The sequence below is a fragment of the Hyaena hyaena genome, unplaced genomic scaffold (assembly GCF_003009895.1).
Source record: "Hyaena hyaena isolate Hyena2069 unplaced genomic scaffold, ASM300989v1 scaffold_140, whole genome shotgun sequence".
Classification (NCBI taxonomy): Eukaryota; Metazoa; Chordata; class Mammalia; order Carnivora; family Hyaenidae; genus Hyaena; species Hyaena hyaena.
Genome location: NW_024080772.1, coordinates 1,190,786 through 1,207,053, shown reverse-complemented (window position 1 = coordinate 1,207,053; position 16,268 = coordinate 1,190,786). Strand labels below are relative to the sequence as shown.

At 47.7% G+C, this 16,268-nt stretch overlaps 1 protein-coding gene across 1 annotated transcript in view; it reads right to left on the bottom strand.

Annotated features, from left to right (window-relative positions):
• The window catches only part of PLB1 (phospholipase B1), a 125,298-nt gene that overhangs the window by 66,222 nt on the left and 42,808 nt on the right, over positions 1-16,268 (bottom strand). Inside the window, 5 exon segments of the mRNA XM_039238444.1 lie at positions 447-520; positions 2,259-2,317; positions 8,405-8,468; positions 11,115-11,186; positions 11,991-12,062. Coding sequence (XP_039094375.1) covers positions 447-520; positions 2,259-2,317; positions 8,405-8,468; positions 11,115-11,186; positions 11,991-12,062 — 341 coding nt within the window.

Sequence of the window (16,268 nt, the reverse complement as noted above, 5' to 3'; positions counted from 1 at the left end):
CGCTGGGTGCTTAAACTCTCTCTAATCCTCATGACAGTGCTCAGGCTGTATTATTATCCCTGCATCGAAGATAAGGAGACAAAATCAGAGAGGTTAAGTAACTTGCCCAGGGTCACACAGAGTTGAGCAGCTAGAATTCAGGCACAACTCCAGTTCTAAAAGGCCACCGTCTCCTTCTGAGCATACTCCCCAGAGAGAGAAATGGAAGCTAGAGAAGCTTTTCAGCCCAAACATTTATGTACTTTCTTTTCCCGACTCTTCTGGTCCTGGGGAATGTAGTGGCTCGGGGGAAGCTCCTACAGTCCTTTCTCAAGGTAAACGAGAAGTTTCTCACTGAAAAGCACTAGGTGGCTCATGTGTCTGCTAGAAGAATTGTTCTCTATGATGCTCAAGGGTCCTCCCTGAAATGAAGGGGTTGTTCAGGGCCTTACCACATCTTCACTCACCTCCAGGACAGACCTCGATACTGAGTCAGGACGTCCAAGATGTCCCCAGGCTTGGATCCAGCCCCATTACCTGCCTGAGAGGGGACATCAAGAGGTGAGTTTCCCTGCCCACTGGCTGGAAGGTCCGTGTTCTTGTTCTGGCTGGAGCACCTGGGCTCCCCCTAGAATCTAGAGGGTAGACAGTGCCCTGTCTTGATATGCACCTGCCTTTACAGAGATGAGTGAGCACTCCCAATGGGAACCCTGGCACCATTCACAGCGTGGCTTCACCCAAAGAAACCCTGTCCAGACCAAGATCGAGTGATACCAGGCTAACAGAATGGCTCTAAAAATCAGACTGCGGTGTCCATTTTTCAAAAGGGCCCATTTTGGGGTCCCATTTACCCCATTCTGAGAAGTTGTGAAATAGATCATAAAAGGAAGCATATCACAATCCTTTGAAATCAATATATCTCCCATATATACAATTTTAAAAATAGTAATACAATGCCGTGTACCTGCCCTTCAGTTGAAAGCCATGGTCTTTTAAAACCTCAATCTGGGCACGCTCTGCAGATGCATGTCCCCTGCCTAAAGCATGTCATTTACAAGCAGGGCCATTGCAAAGGTCATGCTGAAGACGGGCCTCTGAGGCAGGCTTGAGGGGAGGCTGGCCTCCATGAGAGAAGCTCCAGGGTATGAGCCCTGCTCTCTGGTGCCCACTTCTCTGCCATCTGCCACGTATGTCCCACTCCAAAGGCTGCCTCCCAGGAAGTCCTGGACAGCTGTGCTGATTCTTGAGGACTCCTTCTCCCAAGAGCATCTTCAAGGAGACCAGGGGGTCAGGAGTCAGGGGGAGGCACCACCAGGCCACACCCAGCAGGAAGTGGTTGGGATATGCAGTGCTGAGGACCAGCCTGACTGTTCTTCTAGCAAGTTACAAGCAGTAGGGTGTTTGGGGTGAAGAATTGCTGAGGGGTCATGGAGGGGACAGCCACAGTAAAGGGATAGGATTCTGGACTTGAGGAGTCAGGACTTACGCGTGCTGGTCTCGGTCCAGTCCCTGTAAGCTACACAGTCATGGGCACTTAGTGCACCTACCCAGCTCCGTCTTCTTTTTGGGTTAAGGTAAGTTACATTGAATAAGACTGTATTGAGGATGTCAGGTGAGATAGGGCAAATGCCAATGGGCCACAACAGACACATGAAAGGTGTCTACTGCTCTTTGGGGACGATTCAGATGGAGGCCCTGAATTCTGTGGACCCAGAGAACGGCAGCTGGATGCATCTGAAATGAGCCATTACTGAATGGGAACTTGTGTCTGGAAACCTCTACCCAGTCCCTCTAAGGGCCCGATTTTGCTTTTCATGGATAGCACTTTGCAGGCCTAAGGGGTCACCGTGGAGCGCTGCAGAGACAGCCTGGCATCGTGTTGAGTCCCTGGTCTCTTCCTCTGCCCTCTGCCCCCACCCCATTACCACCTGCTCCTGCCTCCATCTCTCTCCACTCTCCTTTCACTTCCTGCATGACCCGTGCCAGATCTTTGAAGGAGCCCCACTCTGTGGGGGAAACCCAGTCTGATCCTCCCACCACAACCAGGCTGGAAGACTTGGGCTGGGTCACTTCTGTCACAGCTGCTCCCTCTGAGGTCCCCCCACTTCCTGCTTGCTCCTTCATTCCAGCATTGGGAGAGGAATACTGAGGTTGGGATGGACATGGGGACTGGAGAAGGGCCGGAGAAGGCCACGGTCATGAGAGTTCCTCTCTCCGGGTCCTCCCATTAATCAGGACCTCCTCCCCTGCCCACTCCTCCCACAGTCGGGGTAACTCACCGTGAGAGAGTCTCCCAGGGCTGCGATTACCTTGATGTCAGCCAGCTTCAGCCTGTGAACTGAGAATGCACGCACCAGTTAACGGAAGGCAGGGTTCTTATCTCCTCTGAAAATGAGCGATATTCCAGGAAAACTGAGAGAAAGTCCATTTATAATAGCAATTTAGCTTGGACAGAGATTTAAAAGTCCATCCTGTCATAACCTCAACAAAGTAGCAACTGTGGACCCCGGCTGCTGTCTCTTCCTTGAGGTGCCTGCACATGGGCTCAGAAGCTACAAGGTGGACCCAAATTTCAGAGGGGAGGCTGGGGCCCTTGGTGAAACCTGGTGCCACAAGGTGAGCAGTTACCCTCAGGACCTGAAACAGCCCCTGGCAGTGTGGTCTGGGAGTCAGGCAGGAGTTGGGGTGAAGATGTAACCAACACGTAATCTATTCTAGGACCTGTTGATAATGAAGATAAAGTTTTATATCATCCTGTTAAATAAAATCAGCTCAGGGGCGCTTGGGTGGCTCAATGGGGTAAGCATCCAACTTTGGCTCGGGTCATGATCTCACATGAGTTCCAGCCCCATGTCAGGCTCTGGAGCCTGGTTTGGATTCTGTGTCTCCCTCTTGCTCTCTCCCTCCCCTGCTCGCTCACTCATTCTCTCCCTCTCAAAAATAAATAAAACATTAAAAAAAATTTTTTTAAATACTCAGTGTAAATAATGTTCAAAGGGGTCTCCAGAACCTGTCCCCTTCCATGGAGACATCTTGTCTACCTCACCTCCATACCATCTGCTGATGGGAAGCTGCCACTCTCACTGAGGATCTGCTCTCATTGGAAAAGTCAAAGTCCCTGCCTCTTCTTACGACAGCATGCAAAGGAACACGTACATAATTGTGAATGTGTGTATGCAAAATATATAGATTAGCGATCCTCAAATTTGAGCATGCGTCAGAATCATTTGGAGAGCTTGTTAAAACACAGATGGTCGGTTCCTACCCTCAGAGTTTCTGCTTCAGTAGGTCTTGGGAGGGGGTGGGCTAAGGACATGTGGTTATAAGAACAATATCAAATCACAAAGCCAGCTGCACACATTAGCACACATCCATGGGGTTGAGCCTGAGAACTTTAAAATGACCTCTTCTCAAAGAAATTGGGCTATGCGTAAAAAAAAAAAAAAAAAGGCAACACAACAGAAAGTAGGTCCTCCTTCCTTCAACTCTGGAGAGCTTATTTTAGTGCCTGGTGATAACAGCCAATCACTATATTCTTGTTGCCATATGTATGATATCCACAGTGAATGCTGTGAACACTTGCTAGGGGCACAGGTTAGGGGAAATCTTTGAAGCTGGTAAAGTGTCGAAGTGAAGGACAGATTAGCTTCAAAAGCACATTATAGTTTGCTAAAGAGGCAGCTGAAACTGGCCATCCCGTCACCTAAATTTGTAGCAGACAGAAACATACTCACATGTGTGCATGCATGTCCACATCTGTGTGTGTGTGTGTATGTGTAGATAGATCTGAAGGATTTCCTTTAAGAGATAATAAACCAAACCAAACCTCCTGCATGGGAGGGGTCTGACTTATCTGGGACATTATTAACATAGAGTCCTGACAGGTTTCATTTATTTGATATCCTGTAGGCCTTTATTTGAGCTTTGTTAATATCATCACGCATGACAAAGACAGAGTCTGCAAACACAGCAAAGCACTTTAGCAATTGCTCTCCTTGGGGAAAGAACTACTTAGAGATAAGATTAAATTTATGTGGGCTGATTAGCTAAACATTATCTGGTACAAACTGTCCACCACCCTGAAAGGAATAGATAAATATATCAATAACTCATCAAGATTTCTACAGACGGGGGCCTCTTATCAGAAGGCCATCCAAGCTATGATGAAATATCACGAATGGTAAGGAAATGGTAGACTATAGAATGGGGAAAAGACTCGACACTTTGAAGCTTTGTCTTGTACACCCCAACAGCTTAAATCACATGTGGCCATAATCTGAAAAAACAGCCTTCCTCTCAATTGTCAGCAAGGGCCACACACCTCATGTGCTCTCTGATTCTCAGGACTTATGTTAAGACTTCTGCAATGGTGGTAAACTGCTGGCACCATGTTAGAACCTTGTTTCTGCCTTAGAAGTGGTTCAGTGTGAGTTTATATGAAATAATTTGTGTCTCAGGGCACATAGGGGCTCAAGCAATGTGCTAAGTTGAATTATAGGCTATGTTAGTGGCTCTGTGTCAGAGACTTTACAGTTCTCAAAGCTTTAAATGATGGACACTGCAGGGAAGGGAAACACTTATGATCCGAGTATCTTTGGGTGATTTTGAACTTGTTCAGTGGACTGAGCAAGGGGACAGGTGGGCTGTTATTCCCTGTGGGGCATCAGTACTTCCTAGTCATAGATGAGGTTACATCACAAGACCCAGAGCAGGTGGTGATGATAGAAACATCCCAGTCTACACTGGACATTGCAGTGGGGAATCACAACAAGGTAAAACCCTTAATGATCTCCTGGTGCTGTAACTTGGGCATTTTTCATATCAGCTTCTGAATAGCTTGTTTTAGTCAAATGGGTAAACTAAAGGGCATCAAGGACTTACAAAGGAACCAATGTCTTAAATGAATGAACTGTTCTAGACTTATGCTGTTGGTGACAGTGGCATATAAATAGCTTTGTGGTTCTCTATTTTCAAATCGTGTGAATCTTCCCCCCGTCCCCCGCATGGAATTAGCAGCTTGACATCAAGATGGCCAGCTTCAGTTGAGGGCCAGGAGCCAAGCACCCCTGGCTCCTTATTGCTACTCTTTTGTTTGCAAATGCTACTCTTCTTCTCCCTGGGAAAACCTTAGGTCAGCTGCCAGGCCCAACGTATTTGTCTTAGTTACCCCAACTCAGACCACGGGGTAATATAAAATGATGCAAGTATGTACAATGCTATAGAGCCCGCAGGAGATAGCACTTGGCAAAGTGCACGTATGCACTGACTGGGAAGAAAACTTGGCAGCTTTTATTTATTTATTTTGCTACCAAATACCAATTAATTATAAAAAGAAAATAGATCAACTCTATATATCTTATTCCAAAAGGATCACAGATTGGTGGAAGAGGTTCATCACCTGTGGACTCCAGATGGAATGAGTGAGGCATCCAGCTGCCAGGGGATGTGACTTATTGATGAAGGCAGCACCCTATGTTGAAACATCACTTTTGGTTAGTAATGTTTCTCTGGAGGTAGCTGTAGAGAAACACTTGGGAAGGGACATGGGAAGTTTGTGATAAGAACTCTGAAGGCAAAACAGTTATTTCATAGAGTCTTAGTGAAAAATTGTTTTCATGGCAGGCACCTTGATCAAGTTGGATTTTTTTTTTTTAATGTTTTTATTTATTTCTAGGAGAGAGAGAGAGAGACAGCGTGAGCAGGGGAGGGTCAGAGAGAGAGGGAGTCACAGACTGAAACAGGCTCCAGGCTTCGAGCTGGCAGTCAGCACAGAGCCTGACGCGGGGCTCGAACCCACGAACCGCGAGATCATGACCTAAGCGAAAGTCGGACGCTTAACCGACTAAGCCACCCAGGCGCCCCGATCAAGTTGGATTTAAAGATCATTTTCAACACTGAGAACTGTTGGTTTGCTGAATTGGAACTACTCATTAAGATTAATTCAGTGAGGGGCGCCTGGGTGGCGCAGTGTCTGACTCTTGATTTCAGCTCAGGTTATGATCTCACAGTTCATGAGCTCGAGCCCTGTGTTCGGCTCTGTGCTGACAGCACGGAGCCTGCTTGAGGATTCTCTCTGCTTCTCCCCTGCTCACACTTGCTTGCACTCTCTCTCAAGATAAATAAACATAAAAAAGTTAATTCAGTGAACATTTACTGTGCTTCTACCATGTGCTGAGTCACTGGAGATAATAAAGGTAAGATGACCTGCTATTTTATTTTTTTTTAATTTATTTCTAGGAGAGAGAGAGAGAGAGACAGCGTGAGCAGGGGAGGGTCAGAGAGAGAGGGAGTCACAGACTGAAACAGGCTCCAGGCTCTGAGCTGGCAGTCAGCACAGAGCCCGACGCGGGGCTCGAACCCACGAACCGCAAGATCATGACCTAAGCGAAAGTCGGACGCTTAACTGACTAAGCCACCCAGGCGCCCCGACCTGCTCTTTTAAATATGCATCAGATACCATCATCTCAATCAGAAATTGCAAACATGATCTCCAGAGGAGCAAATGACCTCGCCAGAAATAGGACAATTATCAAGGAAAACTAATAATGTGGCCCTGTGCCAAGTCTCTTTTACCTTCTCCAACAATCACAAGGATGGTTAAAATGTCCAATCACAGACCACATGTGGTAATGAAATGTGTTTTTTATTATTGTCCAGTTAGCAGTGGTCATTCTCCTAAATGACACCTTTCAGACAGGACTCAGAAAGGCAGGCCCAGCTCTCATTTAGGAGGGCCACCACCCAGTTGGAGCGAGAGCTCATGCCCACTTGGTTAGATCAAAGAGACCTAAATCTATCCATTTGCTTGTTCAGACGGTCCCTATTACCAGAGTATCTTCAATCTCAAGGTCTTAAAATTTCTTGTGTTTATATCTTCAAATGCCAATAAACACAATAATCTTCGGGGTTAGGGGATAAAGAAGAGGTTCACATTTTATTTGTTTTTAGATGTTGTGATATGTTCTAAGGGATTGGTTGGTTATCATCATCATGACAGGAACATAATCTAGACAGATTGCAAAACGCTTTATAGTTCATCCTCTCAGAATGATAAGATTAAAACGGGGATGGATATCATTTCTGTGTAAAGACTATGGCGATTAAAACATTCAAATTCTCCCTCTCTGTCCCTATACATGCAAATGCATGGACATAATATATACGTACATCTTTGGGTTTTTGCTAGAAGATGGCCTTTTCTGCTGCTAAAGTTCTAGTAAACTAATAGGACTGAGTTGTCACCAAGTATGAAGGGGGAAAGTCTGAATACTAAATACGTGTGTGTGTGTGTGTGTGTGTGTGTGTGTGTGTGTGTGTGTGTGTGTGTGTATAAGAGCCTTATCTCCTATCCCATTGTTCTGCAACTTAGAACAAGAGCCAGTTACATACTGCAGTTTGTTACAAACATTTTTAATTTACTTGCCATTCATATGGCTTAATTTGAGCATGGAGAGCTAAGCCATGCATGAAGAGCAGGCTGACACCTTATTGTTCTACTAATACTCAGCAAAAGGAAACAGTCTGACTACAAAGATTTGCATCCCTGAAAGAATCCCGCTACACGCCATGACCTTTCCAAACCTAAGTTCCTATCTCGGAAGGCACCTAGGAGGCATTCAGCAATCACCTACTAAACAAGTGAATGAATCAATGAACAAAAGAGTGGCCCTCTAGACCCAAGCAAGGGAAGCAGGTGCGCTGTTGTAGGAATGCTCCTGGACTGATGGGTTCAGGCCTACAGGTCAGCATACAGCCTCCCTCCCGCACCCCCTGCCGCATGACCTCCCTTGGTCACATGCACACAGCCATCGCTCTCAGGCTGGCTCACCTAGAGGAAAAGATTTAGCCCTTAGCCAACTCCTTTTGGGGGGGGTGGGGTTCTGCCTAGAACATTCCACGAGTCTCATTTTCATGGCGCGGCAACAGTCATTTTGGAAATACTGAGAAGCAGTGAGAACAGCACGTTTCTAAGATGGAGCGCTTTCCCGTTCCACTCAGAGTTTGAGTGCACCCTGCGCATGGCTCGGACGCCTAGTATGGACTGGCTATCTCTGCCTCCTGCTTAAGGATAGTTTTGTCTTTTGGAGAACGCATTCACTGGCTCATCAAGGCCTAAAGGCAGGGACAATGACAACAGCTCACTCAAGTCGTGCTGGGCTCTTTGCAGAAGAAGACGTGGCACACAGTTATTGCTCAATCAACGCTTCCTGCTAATAGTATTACCACATTTTAGCTCAAGAACAATCAAACACAGGCACGAGCTTACAAATACACATCCAGGGCTATTTCTATTGTCCTTGAAAAAAACAACAACAATCCTCTCCCGTGTATCTCAGGCTGTGTGGAAAGCCTGTTAAAGTTGCCCTTACATTGATGATTTCAGACCTCAAATGTGGTTACAAATCACTTGATTTGAGCCATGTACCTGAGGTGGGAATCATGTTGGAGGGGTCCTTGTCAGGGCACCTGATTTCCACTCCTTCTGTCACCTGAAATGAGAGGCACAGAGAAGCAGGAGAAATGAATCTTGCGACACAGGAAATTGGGTGAGAAGCAGAGTCTGTATTTGGAAAACATCAATACAGAAACCTAGGTATCCCTTAAGATCCCTCCCTATCAAAACTCATATCCGAGTGTCCACAAAATCCTTTCCTAAATGCTCCCCATCCTGTCCCCTCCCCTCTGGTGCCTTGACCTTGGCCTGGATCCAGGCCTGTGTTACTTCTTGCCTGGAGTATTGCAGCCTCCAAAGCCTTCAGTCCTGTGGCCTTCCTCCCCAACCTTCTGAACCCATAAAGATGACGCTCTCCCTCTCTCAGCATAATATAACGGTGTCACTCCCCTGCTCAAATTCTTAGTGAAAGCAGGGAGTTTTGCCTGTTTTGTGGACTGTTTCCTAGGAGCCCAGAACAGCGCACAGTGATGTTCAATAAATATTTGTTTGAAAAAAATACATTTCTGCCGTGTTAACATCAGCACAAAGTCCATCCTCCTTAGCACATCCTAAGAGGACCCTGACCTTCTAAACCATCAGCTCTTGACCCAGCCCTCACGCTCTCCATGCCTCTGCCCAAGTTTACCTCCCTTTCCCCTTACCTTTCCCCTGATCCATGTTCCCACACACCCATTCTTAGTCATCTTTCATGGCTGGGGTTGTTGGTCTTCTTTGGAAAGCCTTGTCACCTCTCTCGTCAGTCACTTCCTCTGTGTTCCCAGAATGCCCATGGAAACTTTAATTATAGGACTCACTACCATGCCACCGTTGCTGATTGGCTCTACTAGGCTGAGTTCCTTGGGACAAGCAATGGATTTTACCTCTTATGCCTGGTATCAATCCGTCCACCCATCCATTTAGCCGTTCAACAAATAGTGACGAGGCCCCTGCTCTGAATCCCTGCCCTCGCTCATCTTGCATTCTAGTGGTACACAGAAGGTTTTCAATAAATGTATTCTGGGGGAATGCGTTGCTCTCTCTTACCAGATGACAAATACTGGCAACACTTATACAGGACTCAGCATACTGATACTATTATATGTGCTTTATACTTATTAACTGATTATCATTTAATAACAACTCTATGAGGTAGGGCTGTGACAGTCATTTCACAGATTTAAAAAACACCAAGGCACAGAGAGGTGAAGTGCCTTGCTCAGTGACACAAAGCCAGTAAGCGGAAGAGTCTGGATTTGAACCCGGAGCCAGTTCTCTCCCCTCATGTGCCTGCGGCCTCTCAGATGTAGCCTCACTGCTGAGATATCGGTTAGAAAGCATGGGTCAGATCAAGAGTCTTTCCTGCTGTATCTCTCAGGATTCGTGCTGGGGACCAGGCCACCCTCTCTGCCTCTGCCACCTGGAATGAATCTTGCCCTCTTTTATACAACAGGGAGGCCGAGATCGCAGTAAGACTGAATCCGTCCTAACTCGTATTGGTCTCTGGCCCTCTGAGATTTAAGACGTCAGCCTCGAACTGTTTCTCAGCTCCTCAGATGAGTGCAGGGTGCCCTATCTAATCGTGACAGGAGAGATCAAAGACTCCTGAGATAAGCACCAAGTGGGACATGAGAAAGTGCGAGGTGGCCGTCATAGGTGTCTGCCGACTTAGAAGGCCTTTTGCTCTCCATGCTGCCTGGTTTCACACTTCACCACATTCCTCCGCTTTTTCTTAACTTTCTCCTCAGATTAAGGCCTCAGATGAGTTTAAAAAGACTTGTCAAGATTCAAGAGTCTCTCATGGTTGAATGTTGAGAACAAACTGAGGGCTGATGGGGGTGGGGGGGAGGGGAAGGGGGGGAATGGGCATGGAGGAGGGCACTTGTGGGGATGAACACTGGGTGTTATATGGAAACCAACTTGACATTAAACTATTTTTTTTTAATTTTTTTTTTTTTTTTATTTCTAGGAGAGAGAGAGAGAGAGACAGCGTGAGCAGGGGAGGGTCAGAGAGAGAGGGAGTCACAGACTGAAACAGGCTCCAGGCTCTGAGCTGGCAGTCAGCACAGAGCCTGACGCGGGGCTCGAACCCACGAACCGCGAGATCATGACCTAAGCGAAAGTCAGACGCTTAACCGACTAAGCCACCCAGGTGCCCCGACATTAAACTATTTTTAAAAAAGGACTTGTCAGCGATTTGGGGAGAGCCTGAGGATTCTTGGTTTACATCAGAAGACACAGGGAGCGGGCAGTGCTGAGCACCCCAAAACGCCCCGCAAAGCCTTAGGATACTGGTTGCTGAGGCTGTTCTACAGACAGAGATATGGGGCACCTGGGTGGCTCAGCCAGTTAAGCACACTTCAGCTCAGCTCAGCTTGTAATCTCATGGTTTGTGAGTTCGAGCCCTTCGTCGGGCTCTGTGCTCCGGGCTCTGGGCCTGGAGCCTGCTTTGCATTCTATGTCTCCCTCTCTCTCTGCCCCTCCCCACCTCATGCTCTGTCTGTCTCTCTCTCTAAAAGAAATGAACATTTAAAAAAATTGAATACAGAGATAGAGGGCTGACCTGCTTCAAGCACCAAGGGGACAGTCACACACTTGACCCTTTACCCTTCCCAGTGGGCTCATGGAAGCTTCCAGTATTTGGCAAGAGGTACCGCCCCTGGTTCAGTTGCATGTTTGTCAATCACAGAAAACCTGGGCCTACCTCAAGCTCCTCAAATTTTAGCAGTCTGGGCAGATAGTTGCTATTCTTGTAGGTGAACAGATATGGATTCTCCTGCAGAGGAAGGTAATATGTTGTAATCATGTAATAGAAATCTGTATCGTTTAATCCCTAGGCTTTCTCATACAGCAATGCCTTTGGTCATTTCAGAACATTCAAACCATCCTTGAAATGATGAGAAAACTCTCATGTGGCTTTTCTTCTCTGCTCTGCTCATTAGTTCTCTGAGAGCGCTCATTCACGCTTCAAAATGCCCCTTTTGCAGCAGTCAGCATCTCTTTCTTGCTACTTGAGCTTCATGCTATCAGGCAAAGTACACGTATTTCCACAGAAAGAGAACTTAATTGTAAGCTTCCTGGCAGCCAAGGCAAAGAGGGAAACAGGGCGAATGATCTAATTCTTACAGCCCAGTAACAAAACTTACCAATGGGGGAAAAGCCAAAAATCTGACTTGCATTAAATGATCAAAAGAGTTCTAGTGATTCATTTTCAGTTTTTCTTTCCTCATTCCTTTACTCAGCAGTATTAATTCTATGCCTATTACATACCAGGCACATTATTCAAGACATTCATCCTTACATTTGGGGCCAGGTAAGCTTGTGGTTTGGTCCTATGCCCTCCACAGGGTGGAAGTGGCCTCAGTTCTGCTGACATGGCTCTCTTGACCAGGGGGTGTAAACCTTAGGCGTGTCAAGTATGCAAAACCTTGCCCAGCCTCGAAGAGCCAATTCAAGACTTAAACGGGACTAATGTCTTAGCCAGGGAAGACCCTGCTTCACAGCGAAGCCCACTTCTTCATGACCTCATCTCTCTCCCCAACTGAGCAAGAGATTCTCTAGCACCCCAGTTCTGGCCCACCTGCGAGGGACATTTCACCGGACTTCCGTCTTCCGCGCTGAGTGGCTCATCTTTCTGTCGTGCTGGCTCCATCTGGAAAAGGAGCAGATCTTTAGCACAGAGAAGTCTTGCATAGGTGGTCGCATCCTGGGGTACCACTGGCAGAGACTCAGTTGCCCAATATTTCTCAGAGTGTGGCCCTGGGCCAGCTGGCAGCATGAGCATCACCTGGGGGCACGCTAGAGATGCAAATCTCCAGGCCCGGCCCAGACCTACTCATGTCAGAAGCCTTGGGGCGGAGTCCAGCGCTGTGGATTTTTTTTTTTATAGTTTATTGTCAAGTTGGTTTCCATATAACACCCAGTGTTCATCCCCACAAGTGTCCTCCTCCATGACCATCTCCCCCCACCCCCCCACATCCATCAGTCCTCAGTTTGTTTCTCAGCATTCAAGAGTCTCTCATGGTTTGCCTCTCTCCTTTTCCCCCACCATTTCCTCTCTTCTTCTCCCCCTTGTTCCTCTGTTAAGTTCCTCCTAATCCTCCTATATGTGCAAACATTTGATATTTGTCCTTCTCTGCCTGACTTATTTCGCTCAGCATAACACCCTCAAGGTCCATCCATGTTGCTACACATGGCCAGATTTCATTGTTTCTCATCGCCATGTTGTCTCCATTGTATAGATAAACCACATCTTCTTGATCTATTCGTCCGTTGATGGACACTTAGGCTCTTTCCATTTTTTGGCTATTGTTGAGAGTGCTGCTATGAACATTGGGGTACATGTGTTCCTATGCATCAGCATTTCTGTATCCCTTGGGTAAATTCCTAGCAGTGCTATTGCTGGGTCATAGGGGAGTTCTATTGTTAGTTTCCCGAGGAACCAGCACTATGCATTTGAACAAGCCCCCCAGGAGACCCCAGTGCAAGCCCCCGGTGAGGCCCATGCCCCCCCGGCAGGAGAGGATTCGGTGATTCTCAGCCCACCCCTCCTCATGTTACTGAAAGAGACACAGAGTGCCAGACATGCTGAGCTGGGACTTGGACCCTCAGAGAGGAGAGCAGGGATGGGAAGGAAGGGCAAACATGAGGCTCTCATGTAAGCATGCATCCTCTCCCCACAGCTCCCCTTCCTCCTATGGGTGTAAGCTCCCGTCCAGGAGGCTAGAAAGAGCCTCTGTTACCTGAACACTGCTTACATGGCTGAGTGACACAAGCTATGGCTTCTGGTTCAAGTCCCAGGTCTTGAATCCAGAGGAACAGACACGGGGCACAGCACAGCCCCCCACTCCCAAACAACCTGAACACCTAGGGGTTCAGGAACGAGCAATGGTGGGGCCAGTGCGGATCTAGGAAATTACTTAAATGATAACCGAAGCCTGTGGAACGGAGCCATCAAAAGGTAGACAGTGTGTGAACAAGGGCCCCAGCAGATGATAAACCCAGGTGAAAGTGCTGAAGAGCACATGGGAAAATGAAGGCAGTTGAAGGATTCAATGAGGGAGAGCTTTTTTTTTTTTTTAGTTCCTTTTGTTGGGTTGGGGCACCTGGGTGGCTTACTCAGTTGGCAACCAACTCTTGATTTTGGTTCCGGTCACAATCTCACAATTTATGAGATCGAGCTCCATGTTGGGCTCTATGCTGACAGCATGGAGCATTCTTGGGATTCTCTCTCCCTTGCTCTCTGCCTCTCTCAGGCTCATGTACCCTCTGTCTCTCCCTGTCTCTGTCTCTCTCTCCCTCTCTCTCAAAATAAGTAAACATTTTTTAAAAAGTTCCTTTTGTTATTTTTAAATGTTTATTATACATAAATAAACACTTGAATGATGCCACAGCTTTGAGAGAAGAACAAATTTCCTTTTGCACCCCTATTTTCTCCCATTTGGGAACCCCATGTTCAGCCCTACTGACCACAGGTACTAGACTCTTGGGACACCTCTGTTCCTCACCTCCCTTCCAATGACTTAAAAGGGGGCACAAAAGGCAGGGGGCTGTGGGACAGAGCACCCTGTCTGGCTCAGTCACAGGCTCTGCCATCCTACATGAGGATTTTAGATTCTTCAGCAATATCTTATCCCAACATCTTGCCATAAACAAGAAGTGAGGAAAGAACTTTACCCTTCCAGGGATTAGCTCTTCACCCAAATGGACAAAGTCAGATAAGAGAGTGTAATTAACCTTTTGGAAAAAGGGTGGCAACCTTTTAGCTCGAAGGCTGGAGGAAAAACTGGGGTCCCTTCCTTCTTTCAGATTTATTCTGATGCTGGGCATTCCTGAAAATGGGAGGTCCCGCCCTTAACATTCAAGTCAGCTCTGAAAGGGAGTGTTTGGTGGCCTGGTGTCAATCTGGCCTCCCTTCTTCTCTTCTCTGATCTCTCAAGAATATAATCAATATAGTCTACGGCCATACCACCCTGAACGCGCCCGATCTCGTCTGATCTCGGAAGCTAAGCAGGGTCGGGCCTGGTTAGTACTTGGATGGAAGAATATAATCAATATAGATTCTGGAAAGAAGCTCTGAGAGAGCCACTCTTTAATAATTCTGGTAGAATGGATGTAGCAGAGTCCATTTTTTTAAAGGACCTTAAAGACGGGAGATTCATAGTCTTGAATAAACACTTTCCTTTAAGAGCCTTTCCCCAAATGTCTCTTTATCAGTCACCTACATCCTTCCCGCTCCCCTAATGCCCCTTACACCTGCCTGGACCCTCTACCCTCCTCTGTGCTCAGACAGCCGGAGAATGAGGCAGCCAGGCCAAACATCCCCTCCCACTGTCCCTCCACCTGACCCCTGTGCCATGCACAAGTTCATGTGCACTCCAGGGGCAGCGGGGCTGGTCTCTGTACCCTTGCTCCACATCTCAGTCCTGGAATCACCCACATCTCTTCTCCATAGCTTCCCTGCCACACTGGAATTAACTGGAATGTGGGAGAGATGACGTCAGACATTCTCTCCCAGGAGAATTCCCACTCCGCTGAGCAATTCCTGAGGGAATTGCAGGGTTTGGCATGCTGTGGGGGTCTGCTGGAAGGATCTGGGAATGGAGTTCCCCAAAGGTCGGTTTCTTCAGAACCAGTGTTGCATAAGAATCATCAGAAATCACTGAGGAGGCGGTGATGGTGGCAGAAAGGACCAAGGGAATGAATTACGTCTTCAGTACAAAACCCTCCAGCTTCGTGCCAGGAGCTCAGCTGCCGTCTGGGGATTATGCTAGGGCAGTGCCAGGGTTGCTTCAGAAGCAGGGCTGCTCTCTTGCAGGTATCTGGAACTTTCCTTTGCTGGCCCTCCTCAGAGCTTATGTGTACCCTCGGGCCTGGCCAGGGAGAGCAGACGTGGGGGTGGCCTGCACAGCCGCCTCCACTGGGATGTCCGGGGACAGGGTGGGGGAGAAAAGGGGTAGAGCTTGAGCCCCTGTGGTCACAGTGATTGTGTGGGGCCCTTTCTGCTCCCCACGTAGAAAAGTGGCCCTTATTCAAGGCCCTCCGTGTCTGTGAATGTGGGCTTGGATGGACATACCTGGCTTTCATCTCTGTGGTCTCAAGTTAAGCCCCACACAGCAGAGACTCAAGGAGATAAAGGCAGAGAATGCCTGCCCTCCTTGCGTCCCTAGGGAGACACAAAAGTGAACTCAAGGGTGAATCACTTGTGTATCTTGCCTAAGCCCTCTGAGGCTGACTGAGGGTCATCAGAGGGAAAATAGAGGCCTAGAAAGACCACTCAGCTCACAACTCACCTCAAAATACAACCAAAAACACAGGTGTAGCCAGAACTCAGGGTTTCTGGCTCTTTACCCAGTACCCTTTGCCTAGACCTGTTCAACTCCTAATTTCTTATGGACTGAACCATGCCTGCAGGAGCTGTCCATCCACTCTCACAGCTATGTGCACTCTGGGAGCCACGGATGGTCTGACGTTTCCAGCCATGAGGAAATCAGGAGACCAACACACCCAGGGAAGCCCCTCTTTCTCTGCTGGCCAGGGTGCAGGGACCTCGAGAACGCTCATCGGGAAATGACTGGTAGTTGGGTGGACAGGAGAGAGTGGAGGTAACTGCCCACCCAGGAAAGCTGCCTCCTCCCTCCTCTGAGCCCTGTGACACCTACTATGGCATAGTCCTTTGGCCTTGAGTCTGTTTCCATATGTGTACCTGCTCGGTCTCATCCTCATCCTCACCCTCAAGTGGGTTGTAGGACACTGTGGTGCCAGGTGCCTGTGTCGATGTGCAGGACGACACTCAGGCTCAATAAAGGCAATTATCACTGTTGCCGCTGCCACCAATGACAATCAATAGCAAGATGAA